This window comes from Leiobunum rupestre, chromosome 2 (assembly GCF_980474605.1).
Source record: "Leiobunum rupestre chromosome 2, qqLeiRupe1.1.hap1, whole genome shotgun sequence".
Classification (NCBI taxonomy): Eukaryota; Metazoa; Arthropoda; class Arachnida; order Opiliones; family Sclerosomatidae; genus Leiobunum; species Leiobunum rupestre.
In genome coordinates, this window is record NC_143385.1 from 11,717,197 (window position 1) to 11,741,278 (window position 24,082).

Here is a 24,082-nt window from a genome sequence, read left to right on the forward strand (position 1 = left end):
ATACTGGCCAACACCCTGCCCTCTATTTTTTATCAAGACCATGAACTTCAAATCAAATGTCAAATAATTTTTTTAGGTGAAGAAATGAGTCAGTGTGATGTTCCAGACAAGTTAGCTATGGTGGCCTATGTGACTCAGATATATGATACATTTAGAGGAGAAATTCCTTATCTAGTCCGTCCAGCATTAAGTCCAACATCAGATGACCAAAGAGCCAGTGGAACTACCACACCAGTTGATCCTGATGTGGATATGTCAAAAGAGCGAAAAGGAAAAGCCATGGTTAAGAAAATAAGCTCTAGGTTTGTCCAATTTAAATAAATAAAGAAGTAAGAACAATGGGTTATTAATCAACTAAGATAAGCTAATACCCAAGGCACCACCTTAAGCACAAATCAGCCAGTGACTTTTAATGCCTTTATATCAATTAGCTAGGTTACAATGTGTAGGATCCTAGAGGGTGGTTAACCAGCCTTAATGGGACGTGAGCCAACAGCTCCCTACACTAACTAACTATTACCGTTAACTTTGAAAAAAATTTATGGAAAGTGGAAATAGAAGGACTTTGGTGGAAAACCTTTTTTGACTTGTGAGAAGATAACTTAAAACCTAGAATAAGTTGTTCCGTGTGTTTACCTAGTGACACAAGCTGGGATGGAACCTTGCTGCAAGGCAAAAATGCTATCCACTCTGCCGCTATAATAATTTAATGCAGTCAGAAGTATGCAACATAAAATATGCTGGAAACATTATTATTCCCAGATTCCAACTGACTCTTCAAAAAGTTTTTTGAAGTAAATATAGTGTGGTGAAAAATACATTTAGGAATTTTCTAAAACTATTACACAAGCAAGCTTAATTTATAAATTGTGATTTTAATGTCTTTCATCATTTAAAACTTGCCAATTTTTCTGAACATTTCAAAATTTATTAGTTTTAGTTGATCTTTTAAGTTCATTGGTCATTTGTTTATTAGGTTACCTCATCGGAAGAGGTATTCTGTGGAAGGTGAAGGCAATTTAGAAGGGACAAAGCGTATCAAAACACCAACGGGTGTAAATAATGGTGGTCACAGGAGGAGACTAAGAGACCGGAACCTTGCACTGAATTTAGAAACAAAAGACGTTACTCTTACTAACTTCAAAAAAGTATCATCTCCAAATGATCGTGAACACTTCAGAGCAAAAATGAGGTCACTTCAAAAGCAGTTAAGGAAAGATGAAGGTCAACGTCTATCTGATGAAAGTGGAAATGAGGTACAATTGGTTTTTAGTAAATAGTCATGCAATTTTTTAATTAGATGATTCCTAAGTGAAATTGTAAATTTCATACACCATGTTTTACAGTAGGAGGTGCATATGTAATTCCATAGCAGGAAGAGCCTGAGCTATATTTTTCAAACCGCTATGAACGTACCAGTTTAGAAGAAATGTTAAACTGATTGAAAGCCTTGAGGGCCACTTGACTATCCAAATAGATTTGGATAACCTTGACATGAAGCTTCTTTTTAAGACACAGAAGGAAATGGCGGAAATTTCTGTCTGAAAAACGCTAGCATAAACACCACGGCTCTCATAAAAGCCGAGATTCGTGTACTAGCACCAGAATGAGTCTTAGACTGGAGTCTTCATGGTAAATCTTGCTGTGGCTATTATCCCAAATACTAGTTGAGCCTATAGGCTCCTATAGCAGCAGCTCCCCCTGTAAAAAGATGAAGATGAAGAGGAAGAATGGGCAAAATTAAACTACAGTGGCCTCATGTTTTTTTTTTTCTTGGCGGAGAATGTAGCATTTGAAGTGTAGATAACAAAGTGATTTTTTTTGGCCGCAAATGATAATTTTTTTCATTAACTTAATTTTATAAAAGGAGTAATTTTTGTGGATTGGTAACGTTTTTCTTAAAAATAGTTGCGTCGTGTATACGCCGACAACACATTTTTAAAAGAGTTATAAAAACATTTACGAATTATTGCGTAAGTTAAAATATTTTCCTTTATTACATATTTAAATACATTTAATGGAGGTCAACTAGTTTCGGCGGTATTAATGCCATTGTCTTGACAATATTTTTATAACTCTTAACTATTAGCGTAAGGATAGAACGAATCAATATCAATTTTAACACATTTTTGGCAGCCCCCTGCCCCATTCTGATAATTCACGGAGGCCATTTGGAATTGTACCTAGTGGCATTGTATCAACTGAAATAGTAACAAAAATTAAAACAGTGTTGAAACATTTAATATACAGGAAAATGTACAAATCGCTTTCACTAACAAGGAGACATCCCGAAGTGTAACCCACCGATTTTGTTCAAACTCGGGGGATTGGTAGACCTTCATGTAACTTGAAAAATCCAAAAGGGAATTTATTCAATGGGCAACCGTTTTGCCATGGCAACCAAAAATGTTTTTGACAACACAAATTATTAAATTTTCCCATTGAAAATAACATGGGATTTTGACCTCAAATTGATCAAAAGTTGATCAGTTTTGATGTTTTTTTTGTCAATTTTTATCTATTTTTTCTATTTTAGGCATTTTTTTAAATTTTGAAATTGGTTGAAATAGGAATCGTTCAGAAGCCCATGTTAATTTCAATGGGAAAATTTAAATTTGTTGTTGTCAAAAACATTTTTCGTTGCCATGGCAAAACGGTTGCCCATTGAATAAATTCCCGGCAAAATTGCACTATAGCGGATTCATGTAATTTCGTTTTTTTTTGGTGGAGAATGTAGCACTTGACGCGTAGATTACGAAACTATTTTTTTGGGCCGCAAATGATAATTAAATTAATTAACTTAATTTTAATAATTTAGTAATTTTAGGGAATTACCGTGTTTTTGTATTTTTTTGTGGCGGAGAATGTAGCACTTGACGCGTAGATTACTTATCCAATTTTTTTGCGGCCGCAAATGATAATTTCTTAATCAACTTAACTTTTGAAAAAGGCGTCATTTTAGGAGTTTAGTAACGTTTTTTTAATACTAAACTCCCCGTATTGGCGCCTGACGCACTTTAAGATTCCCCGTATTGGCGCCTGACGGCGCCGCGCACTCACTTCGCTCAAGCGCTGGGGGCGCGCAGCGCCTCCCCAACCCCATACTAAAAAAAGCGATGAGCCATCTATAATGCGACCTAGAGGACAGTACCAAGCCTCACGCATCAAGTATATACTTTTAATCTCAACCAGAAAAAAAGTGGCCCAAAAATAGCAAACACCTAGAAAATAAACAAAAACTGTAATAGATTTGATAAAGTACGGGAATATCACTGTGGCCCAAAAGTACAAAACACCGAGAAAATTAACAAAAACTGTAATTGATTTTGTAAAAAAAGGGAATATCACGTGGAATTCATTAGGACACCGAAACTGTGGTTTCGGCGAACACACAACGGAAATAAGTACAACGAAACACGTGAAAATGCCCAAAAATTAGAAATTTAAAATTACATTAAAAAATTAAATAATCATTTGCGGCCAAAATAAAAAGTACCCTCGGCATCTACGTGACAAGGTCTATCAGGCGCAACCAAAATTAATATAAAATTCAATGAAAATGAGAAATTTTTAAAATTAAAAAATTAAGTTAAACAATTTAATAATCATTTGCGGCCAAAATAAAAAATACCCTTGTCATCTACGTGACAAGGTCTATCAGGCGCAACCAAAATTAATATAAAAATCAATGAGGCCGCTGTAGTGAACTTCAACCGAGGAATGTTCCAGAGGATTTCTAGAGAAACATAAGGGGCTGTTCTCATGGCTCCTGTGAACTACGGCTGGTGGTTACCATAAGGGGTTCACCAAGCACACTATTCGTCAGCATAACTTTCTTCACAAGACAGTGTCGACATTAATACCAAAGCGCTTAGCAGCCTTTCATTATGAGTGCATTAGAAAATTTATTTTATTTTAAGCGCTCTCAATATCAAGGAAAACAACTAAAGCAATTTTCTTAAAATTACTAGCCCTCTCTATGCAATTACTTATGTCATGGAGTGCAGTCTCAGTAGATTTGCGGTTTTGATAGGGATATTGAGAAATAACCACCCCCTAACAAAGCTGTCCGCCAATTTTTCCAAAGCCTTAAGGAAAAAGGTCTGAATAATTCCTTTACCTCGAGGTAACTAGATTTTCCAGGCTTCAGAATAAAGGTCACCCTAGAAAGCTTCAATGAGGTTCGTAAATACCCAAGGGCAACAGCCCTTTAGATTCTACACAGCATGGGGCAGAGAATATCAATGCCCTCCTGCAAAGAATGGGAATAATCCCATCTGGACCGGGAGCCTTATAGGGCTTAGAGGTTTTAGCAAGAATTAAATATATTGGTCTTATTGTCCAAATAAGTTAATATAAGAATGAGACATTTGATTATTATTAACATATCAGTTTCAAATTTTTCGTTAAAGTTGTTAATTATTAAATTTGGTAAAAATAAATGTAGCATTGATTTATTTGACACAAACTAGGAATCAAATATCACTTATGCTGAAATCTATGTTCGAATCACCCATCTTTGGGTCTGTGCCTGAAGCCTTTTCCTCCTCTGTTAATCAGATCTCCCAGATTTTCCTGTATTTGTTAGAACTAGATTTATGTCTTTGATTTATGGTATTTATAAACTGCATCACTACATTCCAGGTTCTCTTTAACTGTCAAATTGATTTTAAATTTGCTTAACAATAACCACTTGGTTAAACGTTTTCATATTTTCATTATAAAATATTTCTAGCATCAAGAGCAAGTGAAGGTACAAGTACCAAGACCTCAACTCATCGGTAAAATCAGTCCAGATGACTGGAATATCAAGATGCTTGAAGAGAAGCTAAAAAATCGTGGCAAAGTAACCGATTTAAAGAAAACTCCATCACCAAAACCAAGCAGGTTTAAAAAGGATGAGTGGAATATCAAACTTCTAGAAGAAAAGTTAAAACAACAACAGTTGCCACCACCAGCTAAAGATGTTAGTGAACCAAGGCCAAAGGTCTTAAAGGTAACTTCATAAATTTCATATTTATGCTGGTTAAGTATAGGCTTTCATATTTATGCTGGTTAAGTATAGGCTTTCATATTTATGCTGGTTAAGTATCGGCTTTCATATTTATGCTGGTAAAGTGTAGGCCTTTCGTATTTATGCTGGTTAAGTATAGGCTATGTTGTTACCTGCCATTGGAGATTTAAATTGAATGTGAAAAATAAAAATAAAGTTTACAACAGCTGAACGTTTCAGAGTGAAAACATTCAAATTCAAAAATAGTCTGCTATTTTCTCCTTATTGATAATTATTCAAGCAAATGTGGTTAGTTTTTATACTGTTGAAGCCTGTACCATTACTAAATTGGCAATATTTTTATTTTGAAATTCGCATGTCATGTGTAAAATTTCAATTAATATCCTTTACTTTGTTTAGGAAATATTTGACAGTAGGTTGAATAATATGGCATCAAAACTTCAAGCTGAAGGTGCTCTTACTGATGAAGAAGCGGCTAAATTTATACAATTTGATTCGAACCTTAAAAAGCTAGACCAGAGACTGAAGGAAGGAACATTAGAAGCAGGGAAAAAAGGCTATAATAGAGTAGCAGCTATGACCCAGTACATGGCAACTAAACTTGATCCAAATCTTCCTCCAACGGAGAAAGTGCCATCACCGCCTCCTCCAGTTCTACTTGAGAGTGATACTTACTATGAGCAACCAGCAAGTGTTGCCAAAGGTGGAAGTGAATCTTGCTGTTTCTGTCATAAGAGAGTCTACTTAATGGAGAGATTAAGTGCAGAAGGATTGTTTTTTCATAGAAGTTGCTTCCGGTGTGATTATTGCAGTGCAAATCTTCGCCTTGGCAACTATTCGTGTGACAGAGTTTCTCAAAGCACAAAGGGGCAGATTGGTAAGCTTATTTCTAATAGTATTTTTCTGGCAAATAATTGTAACGTTTTATGGGTTCCAATATGCTATGAAAAGGGTAATGATAGAGATCATTACACTGTAATCATGCTATAATATTAAAAAATCCCATTCTGTGCAGATAGATTCTTTTTTTCACTTGGGACTTTTTTAAGCTTGGATTATGTGAATTGGGAGGAATTTATATAACTTATAATTTTTATAACCCGTCAGGTATAATTGATTGTACACATTTCTTTCGCAGCATCATTTTCATCTTTGTTTGAAATTTTTGTTCAATTCACAAATTCTATTCCCAAAATTTTCTTTGGAATTATATATTTTCACTTTATTATATCACCATAAACTTTCTACTAGAAATTATGTATTAGCATTAAAAAATGTTTGGCAGCCCATTACACAAATTGGTATTCTCTTTTAGGTTCCTTACTGTTAGTTGGCATATTTCTTTATGAATAAATGCTTGTTTTTACTCAAAACACATTTAATTACTTAGAAAAAAGTGTAGCTAAGTAAATGATTAGATTGAGTTGTGCTCTATTGGGAAATTCAAATATGTTTAATGTAGTTGTTTGAACACTTAAACATGAATGGACAAATGTTGATATCTTTACTTATTTAAATATTAATATACTTAACTTTAATTACAGCAAAATTTTACTGCCCACCTCACTTTCGAATGAAGCAATCGGCTCAAGAAATACAATTAAAAGATAAGCGTTTTACCGAAATGATGAAAAGAAAACACGAATTTCTAACTGGTCCCCTTGAAGGAGTAACTTTACCTAAAAAACCACTTCCTGCTACACCAGCTAGTCCTTCCATTCCTGAGTCAGATGTATTACAGTCTACAATAAAGAAAGAGCCAGATATCACTTGCCAAACACCCAAAACGCCTGTCACCGTTGGGGGTAGTGATCAATGGTAAGGGTGTAAATAACAATAATTTCTGCTGATTTGGAGTAATACTTACTTTTCTTTTCAGGGATGCAAATGTCCTTAATTCTTCATTAGCAATTGAAAATCTCTTTTTCGAAAATAGGACACCTGAAAGAGTTGAGTTTGAAAATAGCAATGTTGCTTTCTCTGAAGAAGAATTGTTATTTAGTGAATTGGAAGAAGAAGAATTAACCCAAAAGAATCTGGGTATATCTCATGAAATAGACACCAGTGATGACTCATTCTCAGATCTAAGGTTTCATTGATTTCTTATTTTGCATCCTACTTAAAGCAAGCTATTTGCTCCCCTCCGCATAATATCTCAACACCAATTTTTATACTGATATAGTAATTTTATAATAGTAGATTAATCATTTATTTAAAGGGAATATGAACTAATAAAAAATTTTCTGCTAACACGTGCTACGAATTTTAAAGAAACTAAAATGTTAAACATCCCAACAAACCTAGTGGGAGGAATGCGAATTTCGTTGTTCCATCTTAAACATGGAATTTCATACTCCCTTAAACTAAAGACAAAAATCTGTTCTGCCACCCTTATCAAGTTAGCACTTTAGTTGGGTTAATGGTAGCACCACCCTTAATAAATATTATTTTTAAATTTTTTTTATAACACTAGTTTTTATTTCTCTATAATCCTTTCCATTTTGTAAGGACATTTAATTAATTTCAGTACTGATTCGGAGTCTGATGGCGAGGCGGCATATGTCGAAGAACTTTTGTCATTTACAGCTGATGGAACAAGAAAACTAGCTGAGACTTGGCAACAACGACAATATCAGGGTACAAAAAAAGAGCACAGTTTAAAATCAGAAAAAAATTTAGGGAAAGCCAGCCATGTCAAATTTGAGAGAACTGAAGACGGAACAGCAGATGCACGCAAAGAATTTTTGGTATTAGATGATGATGGTCAAAGTTTGGGATCTTCAACTCCAGCTGCTTCAGAAGAAGATTCTGAGGATTTAGAGGATGAATATGATGATGAAGAAGATGAAACAGAAACAGGTGGAGATGATACCAGTGATGATGTTTTATCAGATGAAGAATACAACTATGTGGAATCAGATAATATTGTTATACCTGAAGGTATTTATTTTGTTACCATTAATTTCTACAAATTTAAGAACAAAAGAAATTTGGCCTTTCATAATAGCAATTTTATAATTCAAATGTTACATTGTTTTCCCATGCGCGATAAATGTAAACATTTTTTGATAAATTTTGTCTGTACTCCCTATCTAGTGGTTTCCCACTGTCCCTATCTAGTGGTGTGATGGGGTCACTGGAGCCTGTGGGGGGCTCCATACCCGGCTCTCAAGGTCATGTGATCGGGGCGCTGGGTCACTGGAACCTCATGGGTGTTCCACACTCGTCATTCTGTGACCTACTAAGGAGGGTAGTTTGCAGTGGAAGAGGAAGCCACTCTAGTCCTCAGCTGTGCGAGGGTGGGTCTCGGGCAGCCCATGGTGTCGCCTTTTGTTGGGCCGTGATGAGGGCATTTGTTTGCTATATGTGAGGCGGTCAAAATGGCTGTCTCACTGGCCGAACGTTGTTTCGCAAAGCGCACTTTTGTCCGGGGCTGGTTGTTTTGGTGGCCGCTGTAGTGCTTAAGGCGGAGCAGCGGGGTACAAATACATATACTTATGTACTCTTAAATCCTGATTGCAAAGCCTCCTCGTGGTGAGAGCCGGGCAACGTATGGCTAATAACCTGCGGCTGATTTTCACAGGTACACTGTTCCTATCCAGTGGTTTGATGGGGTCACTGGAGCTCTTGAGGGGCTCCACACCCGGCGTTCGGAGTCGCAGGGCTCTTGGGGGCGGTCCACACCCGGTTTACTGGGTCACTGGAGTCCTTGGGGTGTCACGTGCTCGGGGCGCTGGGTCACTGGGACCTCGGGGGTGTTCCATACTCGGCATTCAATATCCTACTGGGGAGGATAGTTGTGGTGGAAGAGGAAGTCACTCTAGTCCTCAGGGTGGGAATTAGGGCAGCCCATGTTGTCGCCTTTTGTTGGGCCATGATGAGGACGTTTGTTTGCCATATGTGAGCCTGTCTATATGACTGTCTCACTGGCCGAACGTTTGTTTCGCAAAGTGCATTTTTGTCCGGCATGACTCTTTGTCTTGTGTGCCGCCGTAGTGCCCAGCGGAACGGCGGGGTACAAATACATAACCTTATGTATTCTATAGCCTTGGGCTAACTTTTTATAAATTTATTTTTCAGTTATAGTTACTGATGTGCCAAAAGATTTAGCTGAGTTACAAGGAAAAGCAGATGTGGTTATGGAAGTTCCTATTTTAAAACCAAAAGAAATTACATCAGACAGTGAGGGTAAGTAAATATGGCTTAAAGCTAACTTAAAATGAGATTCAACCATTTCCCTGTTCTGAAGCTATTGCTGAATGTATTTTCCTAGAGTACAGGTTGTACTGCAATTAATGAACCTATAGTGTATGTTCTGTACTTAGATTTCATTGAATTTTTTTTAAATTATTCAATTAAGGCGTGGACCAAATATTTTTTTAACAGGATCATTTTAATTTTTCATGATTGGACCATTGAGCAGTGTATCTAGTTGACCGATTGTCAAGAACCAGCCAGATTGGTTTTAATCATAAATCAAAATTATTTATTTTTAGCAAAACTAGTTAAATGAAACTTGTAATATCACAGGTGCCTTAAACCTGTTAAAAAAAATTGTGCTTCGTCATTTATTGAAATAGCCCTGAACTTAGAATATCTTAATTTCTAATATATAGTTTTATTACACAGAATTCACTGTGAGTGAAAGCGAAGAGTGTGAAGAGCTAGCTGGTCAATCTGATGAAACTTTAGATGAATCCACAGAATCTGAACAAGAGCTTCAACAAATTCCACATTCTATTCCAACAATAATAATTGATGAATCTCCTCCTCAACCAGTTACAGAACAAGATTGGGCAGAAGAAATGGCTGCTAAATCTGATTCTCAGATAGTTGATGCTGGTGAAATGTTGAATGAAATAGAAAGTAAACAGAGTTATAAAGATTTGGAAAATAGAGAATTTGAATTAGGAAAAAGTATCGATGTCCTTGGTTCATCTGTATCTAAGGAACTTAAAAAAGAACAAGATTGTAATATTATTCAAAATAGTGGTGAACATACTATGATCAAGGAAAATGACAATGAACTTGAGTCTGCTAGAGCTGCTGCATGGTCAGTTGTTGATGATGTAGTTTCTTCAGCTAAGCAGTCAATTAGTCATTTGGAAAATGAGCTAGGCATGTCTGATAAATCTAATTCAAAACTGATTGGTGAAATTCATATAGCCAAGAATTTTGAGGATAATATGACAAGTGAAGTAGCGTATCCTCTGATGATAAGCAAATCTAACGATTTCAAAGTCAATCCTGTTACTGTTGATAATACCAAGATTGACGTTTTCAAAACTTCAAAAATTAAATCTCTGCCTAAATTAACAATAGATAAAAAAATAGGAGTAGAGGACAAAATGGTTTTAAATGACCAACAAAACGTGAAACAAAATGTTACCGACTGTTTGCCTAGTTATTTGGCAAATTCTGCAACTAGCAACTCTTCTTTAAGATCTGATATTAGCAACACATCGGTTACTTCTCCATTAGTAACCGAATCACCCTTCACATTCAACAAAGATATAATCTATCCAACGCCATCAACACCACCAAACTCAGCAGCTATACCGCAAGCGTCGAGACTGAGCCTAGATAAGTTTCGTTTTATCGCTGGATCTGGTAGTCAGAGTCCAAGTTCTCCAGTATTTAACTCTCCACAAAAGACTAGTGCTACTCCTAAAGAGCTAGCTTCAAAGTTAAATGAGTTCAGACGTAAAATTGAGGAACTACAGAAACAGCTTCCGTCGCCAGATCAATCTCTGTCATCAGCTAAACTCGATTCTTCCAAAGCAAGGGGAGATTCTACTGTAACTCAGCTTGAATCTCAGTGTGGGGATTATTATTCTTCAATGCAAGAGAAGAGTCAAGACAGCTTAAAAGCATTATCTAAGGATGTGATGACATCTGATGTTATTTGTTTAAAAGATGTAGAACCAAATGTGAGCCAAACTGAACATGTGGTTGACAAAAATATTCCATCACCAATGGTGCCTGAAAAAACTGAGTTATCGAGTGTACCAAATCCATGTGATAAAACAGATAGGTCTGTGCCAAATGTAGTGGAATTAAATCTTCCTATTCCACCTTTACCACTTATAAGTAGTTCTCCTGAGAGCTCTCCAACTACAACGGAAAACACTATTAGTTCCCCAGATAAATTTAATGACCATATAGTGCCCTTAATTAGTCCGGACATTGAGAATGTTAAACTTCCTACAAATGATTTACCATGTTTAAATTTAAGTGAACATGATTTAGAAGACACTGAACTGAAACAACTAGCAGCTAAATATAATTTTAACCCTGCATTTATAACCTTAAGGAAGAAGAAAGTTGAAAAAATAGAACTACCGTACTCTGCGCTCTATAATGACACAACTAAAGAAGAGAGAGAACCCAAAAAATCAATTTTCTCATCTCCTGTCTCTGATAGAAAGCCCTTCTCACTCCAAAAAAGCAAATCAGTTTCAACATCAACAGGCATATCTAAGAGTACTCCTTTAAAATCAAAAACCGAGTGTATATTACCTCATTCTGATATGTTAAAGAGAGTTTCTTTCTCACCCCAAAAGATAAATTTTGATTCCCCATCAAGTACATCTTCTACTAGTGATTCTCGATTTCAGGGTTATAAAGGAAGTTTTGCTGATAAAGTTAGGCCAAGGAGTTTAGTTGGTGATACAATATATCTTAAGTCCATAGATATTAATTTACAAAAGCAGGCTTTTCCATCACTTAGCAAACAACAAAACTTTGGTGGGAGTTGTGGCATATTAAAAGATAGTGGGAGAAGCCTTGGTGTGGAACCCAAGGGTGATAGCAAGAACTTAAGTTTAATATCAGCCATCGGTTCTAGGAGCACCGATAATATTTTAATGGGTCGAAGAGATGAAGACGAAGATAGAAATGATGTGATAGTTAAGAGAGAAACTAAAAGCGTTAGCCCAGATATGTTGCTAGGCAAAACTAAGTGTTTGAGAACAATTAAAACTTCTGACAGGGTTAATAAATCTGACACAGTTGTTCAAAATAGTTCAAAATCGAATAATACCATTCAAGACAAAATTCGAAAAGTTCCTTTTGCAGATGATGAAATTAAAAGTTTGGCTTCTGAGTCTGCTTTTGGCTCAACGGAAGATGTTTTTGTCACTCCTTGTGAAAAAGCATCAAAAAATCAAACTATATATGAAACACCACCTGATACTATTGTTAATATAAACTATAATTCAGCTATTAGTAAATTAGAAAAAGATGAACCTCTCACTCAAGAAGAAGAGACTGCTCTTAGGCTTCAGAGAACAGTTGATCAAGAAAAGGCAAGACAAGAAGCAAGGGAAAGGGCAAGAATGAAAAGTGATGAGGAATTAGGGTTAAGTCCTTGTAATTACCGTAAAAGATATCAAGCTTCATCCTTAAGTCTAGGAAATTATGATGAGTTAAGTTCTGAGGATTTCCTAGATGATGATACTGAAGATATGTTTGATGATCAAATGGAATATAATGATGTTATTGCAAGGAAATTGACCTTCGAAGATGACTCAAAAAATTTAAATACAACTGTTGCAAGTGGAACTGAAAGTGGTGTATTTCTTGCCAATCTTCAATTGGGAAATGAAGTTAATCTAAGTACACAGAGTATGTCACTAGACACAGTTGATGCTAAAAACTATGTAGATATATCTCTTTCTCCAGATGATATTGAAGTTGCCATTGAAGGGACTGGGATTAAGAATTCTTTTATGAGGAAAAGTATTCCCATTTTATCAAAGCCAAAAATTCCACCGTCATCATCTACAGAAAGTAGTCCTGATGCAATTGATGCCCCAGGACCTTCTTTTGTAAAAAGTAAGGGTAAAATTAAATTTCGATTGGATAAAAAGCCTGAGTCAGAAACTCCCCCTGAACCTGAGGAAAAAAAAGCTAGTGGAAAAAAATCATTGTTTTCACTTTTGACCTTTGGTCGAAATGGTAATCCCAAGGATAAGAAAGGTGCAAAAAATCGTTCTTCTTCTCTTCCCCCTGATGCTTCCAGAAGTAAAGCCAAAGAAAGAGCTTTTCCTTTGCTCAAATTTTCTAAAGGGAAAGAAAGGAATTCTAGAGAAAAGCAAAATAAAAATATTTTAATTCCTGAAGATGAAATTGATGTAAGTTATGCAGCCAGTTTTTACTATGTCAAATTTTTTCTTCTATTTTGATACTTACACCTTAATTGGCTTCAAAAAAATTTAATGAATATTTGGAGTGATAAAGATTTTTTTAACCAAAATTACTAAGCTTATGATGACTTCATAACATTGCTAAGTGTTTTGGTAGAGGGATATAAACTCTAATTGTTATAAACTTATACATATTATCAAGAATGTATTCAAGTTAACATATAATATGTGGCCAGCACCCTATATGCCTCTTGATTCTGGAAGAAAACGACACCCCTCTGCCTTTCCTTGTGTGATCTTCTCCCATTTCTCTTGGTAAGGGATGGAAGGCACTCTGGTACCATTGCCGGCTCTCTTTCCATGTAAGCAGATATTATCTTCAGGGAATCATGAAAACAGAAGCTATAGTTGCAGCCACATATTCTCTGTTTATTTAACTACTTAAAACAAATATTTGCATATTAGTATTTACTAAAGAAGGCTTGTGCATATACATACGTTAGATGAAACAAAGAAAACACTGTTGCACAGTTATAAACATAATTTACTGTGTTAAGATTTATTCATCCAACATATTAATATTAATTTCGGTCTTTTATTAGTAATTTATCATTTTTTTATGTAAAATTTTTGAGAATATTAACAAATTAAGATAATTAATTTAAAACATTCTGAAATTAATTTTTTTCAGGTTAATACTTCAAAGACAACACCATCTCCTAGTCTTGGTGAAATCAAACCAAAAAGTGCCTCTGAACCTCCAGAAATTAAACCTTTGTTTACACCAAGCCCAGCGCCATCAAGCTCACAAACCGCTTCTTTGACTCCTGTTACTCCTTTAACACCGATAACGCCCATTACCAGTAGTACTCATATTGAAAATGGACTTGCACCAAAAGCTTCTGGTATGCATCTTCCATTATTTAATTTTGAGAGAGGACTGCAAATAATTACCAAGGTCAATTATAGCTTTTTTAAATATTGGCATAAATATTTCAGATATATTTGTCATATTTTTAAGTCTTAGGATAAGAAAAACTTCTGAATTTTACCTTAGTAGAGTCATTTATTAATGAGCACTGGTTACTCATTATATGAAAAAATATGAAGCAGTAAAGAGTTAAAACAAGTTATCCCTAGCGTGATTATGTAGTTAATTTTGTTAAAGCGTATTGGCAGGCATAACATGGTGCATATCGTTCTTATTTTATATAAATGATTGATATCATATCTTTATAAACTTAGTTGATAGTTACACTGACACTGAGGATGATTCGAGTCGTGCCATTGGTTTATCCTTTGCATTAACATTGGATGCTAAGAAAGAAAAATTTGAGAAAGACAAAAGAGTTCTTAAAATGGCACAACGTCTTCATCATCAACAAGAGTTGAAACGATTCAGAACTGCTCAAGAAATTCATAGACGGTTGCAAGAAATTGAAGTATCTCGGAAAGACCTGGAAAGTAAAGGTGTAACTTTAGAAAAGACATTACGAAGGGAAAGCGGTAAGTGAAATACTAAGTACATTTGGTTTGTTTATAACTGCTTTTTTTGTAAGAAATTGTTTAAAAAGTATAAATCAGTTTACTGAAGTTATACTCATTAATTAGAAATGTATATACTTACTAGGCTGTTTAGAAAGTTCATTAATAGAACTTCTAGTAGTTAATTATTCAAAGCTCTGACAATTAAAACTTACTTGCGTTCTTTTCACTCATATTATATAAACTTATTCACCAATTAAATTTATAAATTTGAAATTTTTAGGATGTGTATTTAAACAGCACTCATTAAGGTGACTTTACATTGTAACCCAGAATACCACGAAATATTTATTTCTACCTTGAGCATCAAATTTCATTGGGTAGTCTTCCTTAAATTTCTTATGACATTTGTTACGCGTTGCTTCTGATCAGTTTTGTCAGGCAACATTTTTGAAATTTGACTATATTCATGGCCAAAGCCTTAGTGCCAAACTTTACTTAGTAAAGTTTTAAAATATTTTATTAATTAAAAAATATTGTTAATAAACCTTTGTTATGATTACTAACAATGAGCGTTGGCAGCTTTCATCTCCATAATGGGCACAACCAAAGTCTTTTAACAAACTAATCTGAAGAAAATTTAATGAAAATTTATAACTTTGACGTTATGGTTGTAGCATTTCCATGTGCATTTTGAAAATGATGACGCTAATACTTCTTACTATATCTTCATAAAACTGTGCGAAAAAGTAAGAAAAGATAAACTTTGGAGGGGGAAAAAACTAAAATTGTTTTGGATAAACGCCATTCTTCAGCTGGTAGGCCTTCTGCTGAAAATGTGATGAATTAAATAATAAATAATGTGAAAGCTGACATTTGGGTTTGTTACATTAGGTATTTTTAACATTTACATTTATTAACCTCAATAAATGGTAAGTGTGGGCTCTGGTATCATGAAGAGCTTTCTACCACCCTAGTAGCTACTACACAATATAACCCAACTACATGGAAGAAGGGCATTAAAAGATGGTTGGGTATTAGCCTAGCTTATTATTCTTATTTAATAAAATTATTTAACTCTAGCTTTAAATTATTAAAGAGCTAACCATTAACAATATTTACATGATATTACAGTTGATCATCAGTGAAATTTCTTAATAGAGTATGTGCTATAATGTATACTTTTTGATTTAGGTCCATCTGAAAATAAAGAAGACTTTGATCTGATGCAAGAGTGGTTCAGTTTAGTCAGAAACAGAAATAAATTAGAGAGGGAGGAACAAGAACTATCTATTAGGTGTGTATCTGAATCTTGGCCTCATTACAAATTTAAATTCTACCATCGTTTATATTTGGAACCTAAAATATAATTTTCACCAACACTTATGTCACAGAACATTTTAATATTTTGGACAATATGGAATTTTACTATTGTATCTTCCCAGTAGCTTTGGTTATTATTTTGGTTCAGTGACGGAGGGGCATATAATTAACGAGGTAAATTTATGAAATTCTTTTATAAAACCATGCACTTTTCTCTACACTTTTTGTTGAGCTCTACTGTATTAATTTTGTGGACTACAGTTCTTAGATATATATTAAATTTAATAACAATCTACATGGTTTTCTGATAAAAATATTGATTAATAATTTGAACTCCCCTGCTAGTCTAAAATCTCAGAGGTTGGCCAACCTCAACTCTGTCAGGTAAGGTGCAGGGTCGAGGCACAAAATTTATGCTTTGAGCAAACACATGAACTTTTAGATGATAATAATTTTGGCCAGTGGTTGTTCATCACGAAATGCTGTACAGGGTAGTCAGCTCCTTCATGGTCTTATGTATAACTCTTTTTATACTACTATTTGGCCCAGATAAAAACTAAAAATATCTTGGTTTCAATATTGATGAAAAATTGACTTGGAAACCACATATTGAAAACATCTTAAGTAAAATCAAGTCCTGTGTCTTTATATTGCGCCATGTTCGGTCGTATGTACCGATGCCTATTTAAAATCTATGGTATAGCTCCGATATTTGATTACAGGGCTGTTCTGTACTCAACTGCAACAAATTCACTTTTAAAACAACTCTCAATACTTCAAAACCACTATTAAGTGTAAATAGTAGAACCTCAACAGACGTGGTCCACATAAAACTCTCTTGGCTTTCATTGGAGTCTCAAAGAAAAATCCATTTAGCTTTGCTGGTACTCAAATCTTAAAAACGACTTCTTCCATTATATATCTCGGAACTATTTCAACAACCGTCTGAAATTCATTCTTATAATACTAGAGGGGCAACTACAAACTGCTTTATTATTCAGAATTCGATTACTTCTGTAATGAACACTCTTTACGATAGAGATATTACACTATTATTTTTATCAATATTAAGGAGGGACGCTTCAGTTTAGGTTAATAAAGGTATTTATTTCCAACTCACGGGTTTTTCTTTAAAGCAATCCTTTCACTCTACCTCCGACGGGACATCTAGCTCTCTCTCTCTCTTACAGGGGCTCTCTTTATATATGGGTGTGACTACAATTTAGCCACCAGGGGATTTACTCTCTCCAACGGGCGCCCTCTATCGAGTCCCTTACACTTCAAAGAAACAAATCTCGATCGAGGCGCTCACCTATGGAACAATTTGCCAAGTGATATATATATCTCAAATGATTTAAACATGTTTAAGGCTAAGCTAAGCGTTTTGTATATGATAAAAATGAAACCAATTAGAAGTTTGATTTATTCAAATTTATTTATATTTATTGTATTGTATGTAATTTAAATTTAGACTGAGGGCCATGAGAAAAATAGCTGCAGCTAAAAATGATACTCTCAATAAAGATGGTGTTATTATTATTATTACTATTATTATACTTTTGAATTAAATTGTTGAATATCTTTTTCTTTCAGAATGAAAGACTTGGAGCTTGAAGAACGACATAGCCATCTGCAACAAGAAATGAGGGAAAGAATGGCTATTGATGGTAAGTTTTATAAGAAATAAATTGAAGATGACGTGAACATAAAGCTCAAACCATGATATCTTTGACTCAAATCTCCCAGAAGGCATGTATTAATACAGTTAGTAAAAAGTTTTAATTATGAATATATTTTGTGAATATAAAACCTATTTAGTAAAATTCTGCTTGTAAGTAAGCTACCCTAATTAGTAGGCAAAAAACTAAGCTTTTAAGCAAAAGAAACTCAAATCAGCATTCAACATCTGTGGGAGATTGAGTTGAGCTGATTTTGCTATTTCTTTAAATTTTCAGTGTTGATGAAGTTTTTGGTAATGAGTGAAACTGAATTTTCTTACATTATTTCTTCAGATAACCTCAAATCGAAAGCTGACATAGAAAAAGAGAGAGATATATTAAGTGAAATGCTAAGAATTGTTGAGAAACGAGATGAGTTGGTTTTATCTTTGGATCAACTAAGAATTGGGTAAGTAAATATATTACTGTAAAATTGTTCAACTTTACCCAAATTTATTGATGCAGTGTTTTCAGTTCGTGAAGTAAAAATTCAGTTACGATAAAATCGAACAGTGGGACCAAAAATGTGAAAATTATCTGATAACTACTCTAATGTAAACAGAAACTCTGGAAAACGTTTTGTTTTTAATATTTTACTAAATAATGCAAAGACAATAATCATAATTATGTATATTCTTTGGTAAAATTAACCTCATTTTCACCCTTGGTTATACTAGCATTCACGAAGGCAGGGATTATTGAAATATTCGTCTTTCAGTTAATTATTAAAATAAGTTTTCACGCTATTGTAGAAATTAAAAAAATACTATTAAAACTTAAAATTTTAATGGGATAACTTTGTGGAAAAAATTTAATATTGAAAATGGTGAATATTTAAATCTAAATAAAAAACTTGCTCTTAATTGCAGGTTTTGTAGGACATAATAAGATCTTTGCAATGCAAAAAAATTCCAAATGTAACTTAACCTTTCACTTTTTATTTTTATCCTTCATAGGGAGGAAGTAGAAGATAAAAATTTAGAAAGCGAAATGGCTGCTCAAGGGCTGTCACCAAGTGTTAGAAGTTGAAGTGCTGTTATTGTATTGTTGGGAGTATTGAACAAAGTGTTAAGTTAGGAAAAGAAATAAGAATTGTTAATTATAAAGTCACGGGTAGTTTATTCATAATTTTAAAGCTTGAACGTTTTAATTTTAAACCCTAAAATGCTTTAATTATTAATGTAAATTAAAAGGTTACTGTCCTAGTCATAATTTTAGAGGGCTTTGCTGTAATAAGTTTTAACAAATTGTTATTTTAGCTCTTAACATTTTAAAAGTTACCTAGATGGATATTTTGTATACTGGGCATTTAAATAGCTTGCCTGAGAAAGTTTTTATATACATAAGGCAGCTTTTTTGCAATGCTCATTTGAAACATAAAGTTCAGTCCCCCCTCCCCACCGAAACGTTTTCAGATTGGAATAACATTTTCGGTAGGCTAGCTTTTCCATATAAATTTGTGACAAATGTTGTTTAAAACAACAGCTACTTTTATACGTGTTTTGGTTTTTTATTTTACTGTCTTTAGCCAGACAGTTAAAAATCTTAAAATAGAATGTAGCTTAATTATTAAGATGCCATTTAAGCCATTGTTTCTTTACAGCTTATTAATAGGTAATTTATGCTAGGCATTTTAACTTAATACATTTTATATGCTAATATTTTATTTCATTCATTTTTGAATTATCAAGAGCCATTTTTTTTTGTAAATTTTAGTGATTCCCAGAGAATTGATACCACATTACAATTTTATTGATTATTAAAATGCAGTAAATGTTTCCATAAGATTTAATTTAATAGATTTAAAACTGTTCTACACATGTCATGATACAGCTTTATTAGAATATTCTTTCACAAAATACTATATTCCTCGTGACTCTAGCTTAATACTTAAATTTAAAGCTAGTGACGTTGAAATAACACAACCATGTGACCTTTAATATTTTATGAAACATCTATTGCATTATTAAATTATATAAATCTTTTATTTAGGATAATTAATTGTTTTAGGCTTAACACTAATCCTGCTGAAACTCTGGGTTTAGGATAAAGTGATTTTTCTTCAATTTATATTCCCATGGTGATAATTTGTTTTCCATACTGAATTAAAAATTAATAGTACAATTTTAAATTGAGATGTACTGTTGGTATGAAAATGTCTAGAGGCAACCTCGTTTACTTTGAAAGTTAACTGTGAAAATATAACGTGTCACTAGTACAGATGATTTTGAAAGAAAAGTTCAATTTGGTGCCTCTTAATTTTTTGGTAAATGTGCAATGTTTTCCCATAATAATTAAAACATTTTCCAGAGATTTTACTCAGTTACTGAATAGATCAAGTTATAAAATTTCAAAGCTGTGGTAAATGTGTTTGACTTATGTCAGCTGCCCCTTAGTGATTGACAAATTTAAAATGTGTGCTGATATTGCTTTGCTCTTACCAATGGCTAATTTCTCCCTTCAATTTCATATTTCAAAAGGCTTAGGTGTTTTTTAATAGCTTAATATCAGTGCTTTCAAGAATTTTTTCCCTAAATTATAATGCCTCATTATCTCATCAACTAATCATCTATTAAATTCAAGTAAACATATATGCTTGCTGTGTAGAAAGGATCCAAATTTCATAGTTTTATGAACTACCATTATAACTAATGACATAATGCTTACCCTAAATGAAAGTAGTAAATACCTTTAACAGATCTAAAACTCAAATTACTTATTAGCATGTCAGCAACTGGTTGCAAGGGGCACGTGTGGAACCTTGTTCCAAACTCAAGAGGAGTGTTTGAGAGCTTTGCAGAGTTCAAAATTCAAGTCCAGGGGGTTTGCCGAATGTTTACAAACTACAATAACGTCATGAGCCGCAGACAGTGGCCCATCAATGTTATTGCTGCAAGTCTTAAAGTATACACTGTACTAAATTTTAACCTTCACTTCAATTCCCTATGTAATATACGAGGGATGAACTATATACATTTGTTTAACTCTTGGGGGTGCAGTTTTTCGCTGCGAACTGAAAATTGAATATTGGCCAAATCTCTGGAAATGTTTTAAATTTTAATATGCTCAAAAAGAAGTTTTATTCCACTAACTGAAGTTTATATAAATATAAAATGTGGTACTGGTAAGTAATCTTGTGCTTTAAAAATATCTTTGAGTATAAAGTGGGTATTTTGTGGTGGTCTACCAGTTTCGTGTTTCAGACACTATCAGCGTTGCCATAGACTTTGGATGAGTAATATTGTGACCATATTTTCCTTCCCATTACAAAAATTGAAAAGAGTGCATCATTTTCATGGGCATTCTTAAATTAGTTAATGAGTCACCAAAAGTTTCTGATAAAACCACTCACTGTACGAATTTAGGGAAGATTCCTATAGTTGTTAAAATACCTATCTGAAAATCTTGAAGAATGTGAAAGTGAGCGAGTAATCTAGCTACTTATCCCCAATTTTGAAAGATAAACTTTATACTCCCTTTAAACCATGAGACCTACAATATCACTAAACCTACAACTACTGGAATCTTAAATCAATAATTTCAGAAAACCATATAATTTAATACTTTAAAACAATGGCAGTTTAATTTTTGTCTATTTTCAAAATAAATTATGCCTTAAAATTGTTTCTAAAAAGTCTTCTTTACTTAACAGTGTGATATGTACAGGAAAAAAATTAACATTCTTTTTAAAATTCATAACTGATCAAGAGATTGTAAAATACAATTCTGAAAATTGGCCTTATTTTTCCATGAGGGATTAACGGCTCTTAGTGAGGTATTGTTTTTTACCATGAAGCTGGTCATCTGTATTGCAATTGGGATAATAAACTGTATATTAGAAAATTTGTTCCATTTCCTTAGTTTCCTCACTGCCTTAATGTTTATGGGAAACGATGATGGTACTAGCTAATGGTGATTCACTGAAGATTTTGATTTATTCAAGGGTGACTCAATTGGAACAGGACAGGGCTGGCTTGGTGTTTTGCGGGGCCGGGTTCGAAATTTACTTGCGGGGCTCTCGACTTTCGGATTTCAAAACCCCTATAGCTTTACCATCCCTTTTACACTGTTTACACACCCCCGTTTTACCCCCGTCGTTTTATTGATCAAATATTGCACTATTTTAAGTTTCTAACATTGGAAGACATTAATTTTATTTTTCATAGTTCATTTACAGTTGTAACAGTAACTTGTTACCTTTACCCTTTAAAATTGACATCTAGATCTTTTGGCAGAAAAATCTTTTATTACGCCATCAAACTCTAATGATTTCGCCACTTTATTTTCGATTGACAATAAGGCTAGTGATGACAGTCTCTCTTGGCTTATAGTTGTTCTAAGATAGTTTTTAATTAATTTCAATTTTGAAAAAGATCTTTCTGCTGAGGCTACTGAAACTGGAGTGGTCAACAAAATTTTCAAAGCTATTACAATATTAGGGTACAAATCAACCATGTTATTTTTAGTTATATAATTTAAAGTATCAATAGCTGTCAAGACTGTTACAGGAATAACATCTTTAAACAACTGAAACTTCAAATAATTCTTCTCCGTCTACATCGTCAATTAACGTAGATTCAATTTTGTTTTTGTACCCCCACCATATAAGAAGCCAAATACATCTTTGTGCTCTCTGTACAGTTTAATCTACTTTCCATGGCGGATAACGCTTTATCAACTATTTTTAAAAAATAATTCGTTTTAAATTGAACCTCACTATTGTAAACTGTTTCATCGGGACCTTCATAACTAAACATTTTCTTTTTTTCGTGTCCTAACTTCCCTAAAAATTGTTGGAAATCCAATTCAACGATAATTTTGAAAAAAAATTAGTTTCTGCTAAAATGTTAAGTCACTACGTCCATTGCCACTTTTTGGTTTTGCGGACTATATTAACTTTGGTCAACATTTCGTACCAAATAATCAAAGTAACGGTGAAATCAAAAGACGTAAGTTCTTGAAATAAACCCTGAGCCTCTCTCCTAATTTTCACATCTGGAGCTCTTTCTGAAATCTCGCTTAGGGCTTTTAAAAAGGCCGGAATTTGAAATCTAACAGCTCTAACCTGGCCACCACCCTCCTACGCATTGTAACCCGGCCACCTGGATTAACGGCTTTAAATGTCGCTTGATAACTTAGGCCTAAAGTGGTGCCTGGGTATTAGCCTAGCTGATTATTATTATTATTATTGATTGGTGACAAAGTTACGCGTTCAAACGATGATTCAATCGCGCACACAATTTTATCTTCTCCGACACGCGATGACTGAACGAAGTTCTCTCTTAATTCTTCGTAAACCCTACAGTTTTCGTTGCTTATAAGTGTTTTTTCGAAAAATTTTGAAGGCGCATCCGTCTCTGTATCGGCAATTTCTTAATGCTTTCTTTTCAGTTTTTCTTTTCTTCGCCACTCATATACTTTCTTCCCAAGTTCCCATATATTGGATATTGGAAATGGACATTTTTGTTACCTTATCTTTAACTGGATTTTCCAGGAATTTCCCGTTAAATGCTTGAAAGTGTGAAATACCGAGAAATTAGCGGGGGCCCCGCTGGCCCACTACGCTGCGGGACCGGTTTATTACAAAAATAGTCACCCGCTTCGTTTAATGGTTTCTTAGAAATTTTAGATGCATAATAAAATAGGTGAAATGATCCCACAATTTATTTGAATATGAAAAAAAATGGTTGTCAAAATCATTTATTTTCTGATTTAAAAGGAAATTTGCGGGGCCCCTTAAACTCTAGCTAGCGCGGGGCCGGGTGCGACCGCACCCTTTGCACCCGCATCACGCCGGCCCTGGAACAGGAGACACTACCAACTTCTGTTCATCAAGAGGATGGAGGTGTGAATATTGACAACCGTTTAGCATATGTGAACTGCTCCCCGTGACATAGTTATTTTACGAATAGTAGGAAAGTAGATTCCAGACTGTTCAGACTCAACTGCGTTTTTGTCATACCCAAAGAGGTTTTCTGAAAAAAGACCCACTGCCGAACCTTAAGAACACATCTAAGAGTTTTCACTTATGGTTCTGATGTGCCCTTGATATTAGATGGCAAGTTCGAAGCTACCCTTCAGTTTAATACGACACGTCTTAAAGCAGATGTTTATATCATGAATTACAGACACTGAAACCTTTACCAGTATTAAGCTATACAACTAGCTCAGATCTTCACCTTTTGCAAACGATTAACACAATTAGCGCTGATTATTTTATCTTTGAGGAATACAAAGACCTTTTCATTGGTATTGGTAAAATGAAAAATTTTCAAGTTAAATTGCACATCAATCCAGCGGTTAAGCCAGTGGCTCAGCGTCATCGACGTATACCTTTACACAAGCGGAAACCGCTCGAAGAGGAGTAACAGTTTCTCGTGGATCAAGATGTCATT

The 24,082-nt window shown here is 34.2% G+C and overlaps 1 protein-coding gene across 1 annotated transcript in view; it reads left to right on the top strand.

Moving 5' to 3' along the window:
- LOC149956128 (uncharacterized) overlaps positions 1-21,532 on the top strand; it is a 34,399-nt gene extending 12,867 nt beyond the window's left edge. The window contains exons 8-22 of the mRNA XM_090165392.1: positions 77-302; positions 977-1,256; positions 4,736-4,996; positions 5,414-5,891; positions 6,559-6,832; positions 6,894-7,103; positions 7,542-7,954; positions 9,095-9,202; positions 9,644-13,149; positions 13,853-14,066; positions 14,407-14,667; positions 15,841-15,943; positions 17,563-17,636; positions 17,982-18,096; positions 18,644-21,532. Of these exons, the coding sequence (XP_090021518.1) occupies positions 77-302; positions 977-1,256; positions 4,736-4,996; positions 5,414-5,891; positions 6,559-6,832; positions 6,894-7,103; positions 7,542-7,954; positions 9,095-9,202; positions 9,644-13,149; positions 13,853-14,066; positions 14,407-14,667; positions 15,841-15,943; positions 17,563-17,636; positions 17,982-18,096; positions 18,644-18,716 (6,596 nt within the window). The 3' untranslated portion in view covers positions 18,717-21,532. The remainder of the gene's footprint in view (positions 1-76; positions 303-976; positions 1,257-4,735; positions 4,997-5,413; positions 5,892-6,558; positions 6,833-6,893; positions 7,104-7,541; positions 7,955-9,094; positions 9,203-9,643; positions 13,150-13,852; positions 14,067-14,406; positions 14,668-15,840; positions 15,944-17,562; positions 17,637-17,981; positions 18,097-18,643) is intronic.
- The last annotated feature ends 2,550 nt before the right edge of the window (positions 21,533-24,082 follow it).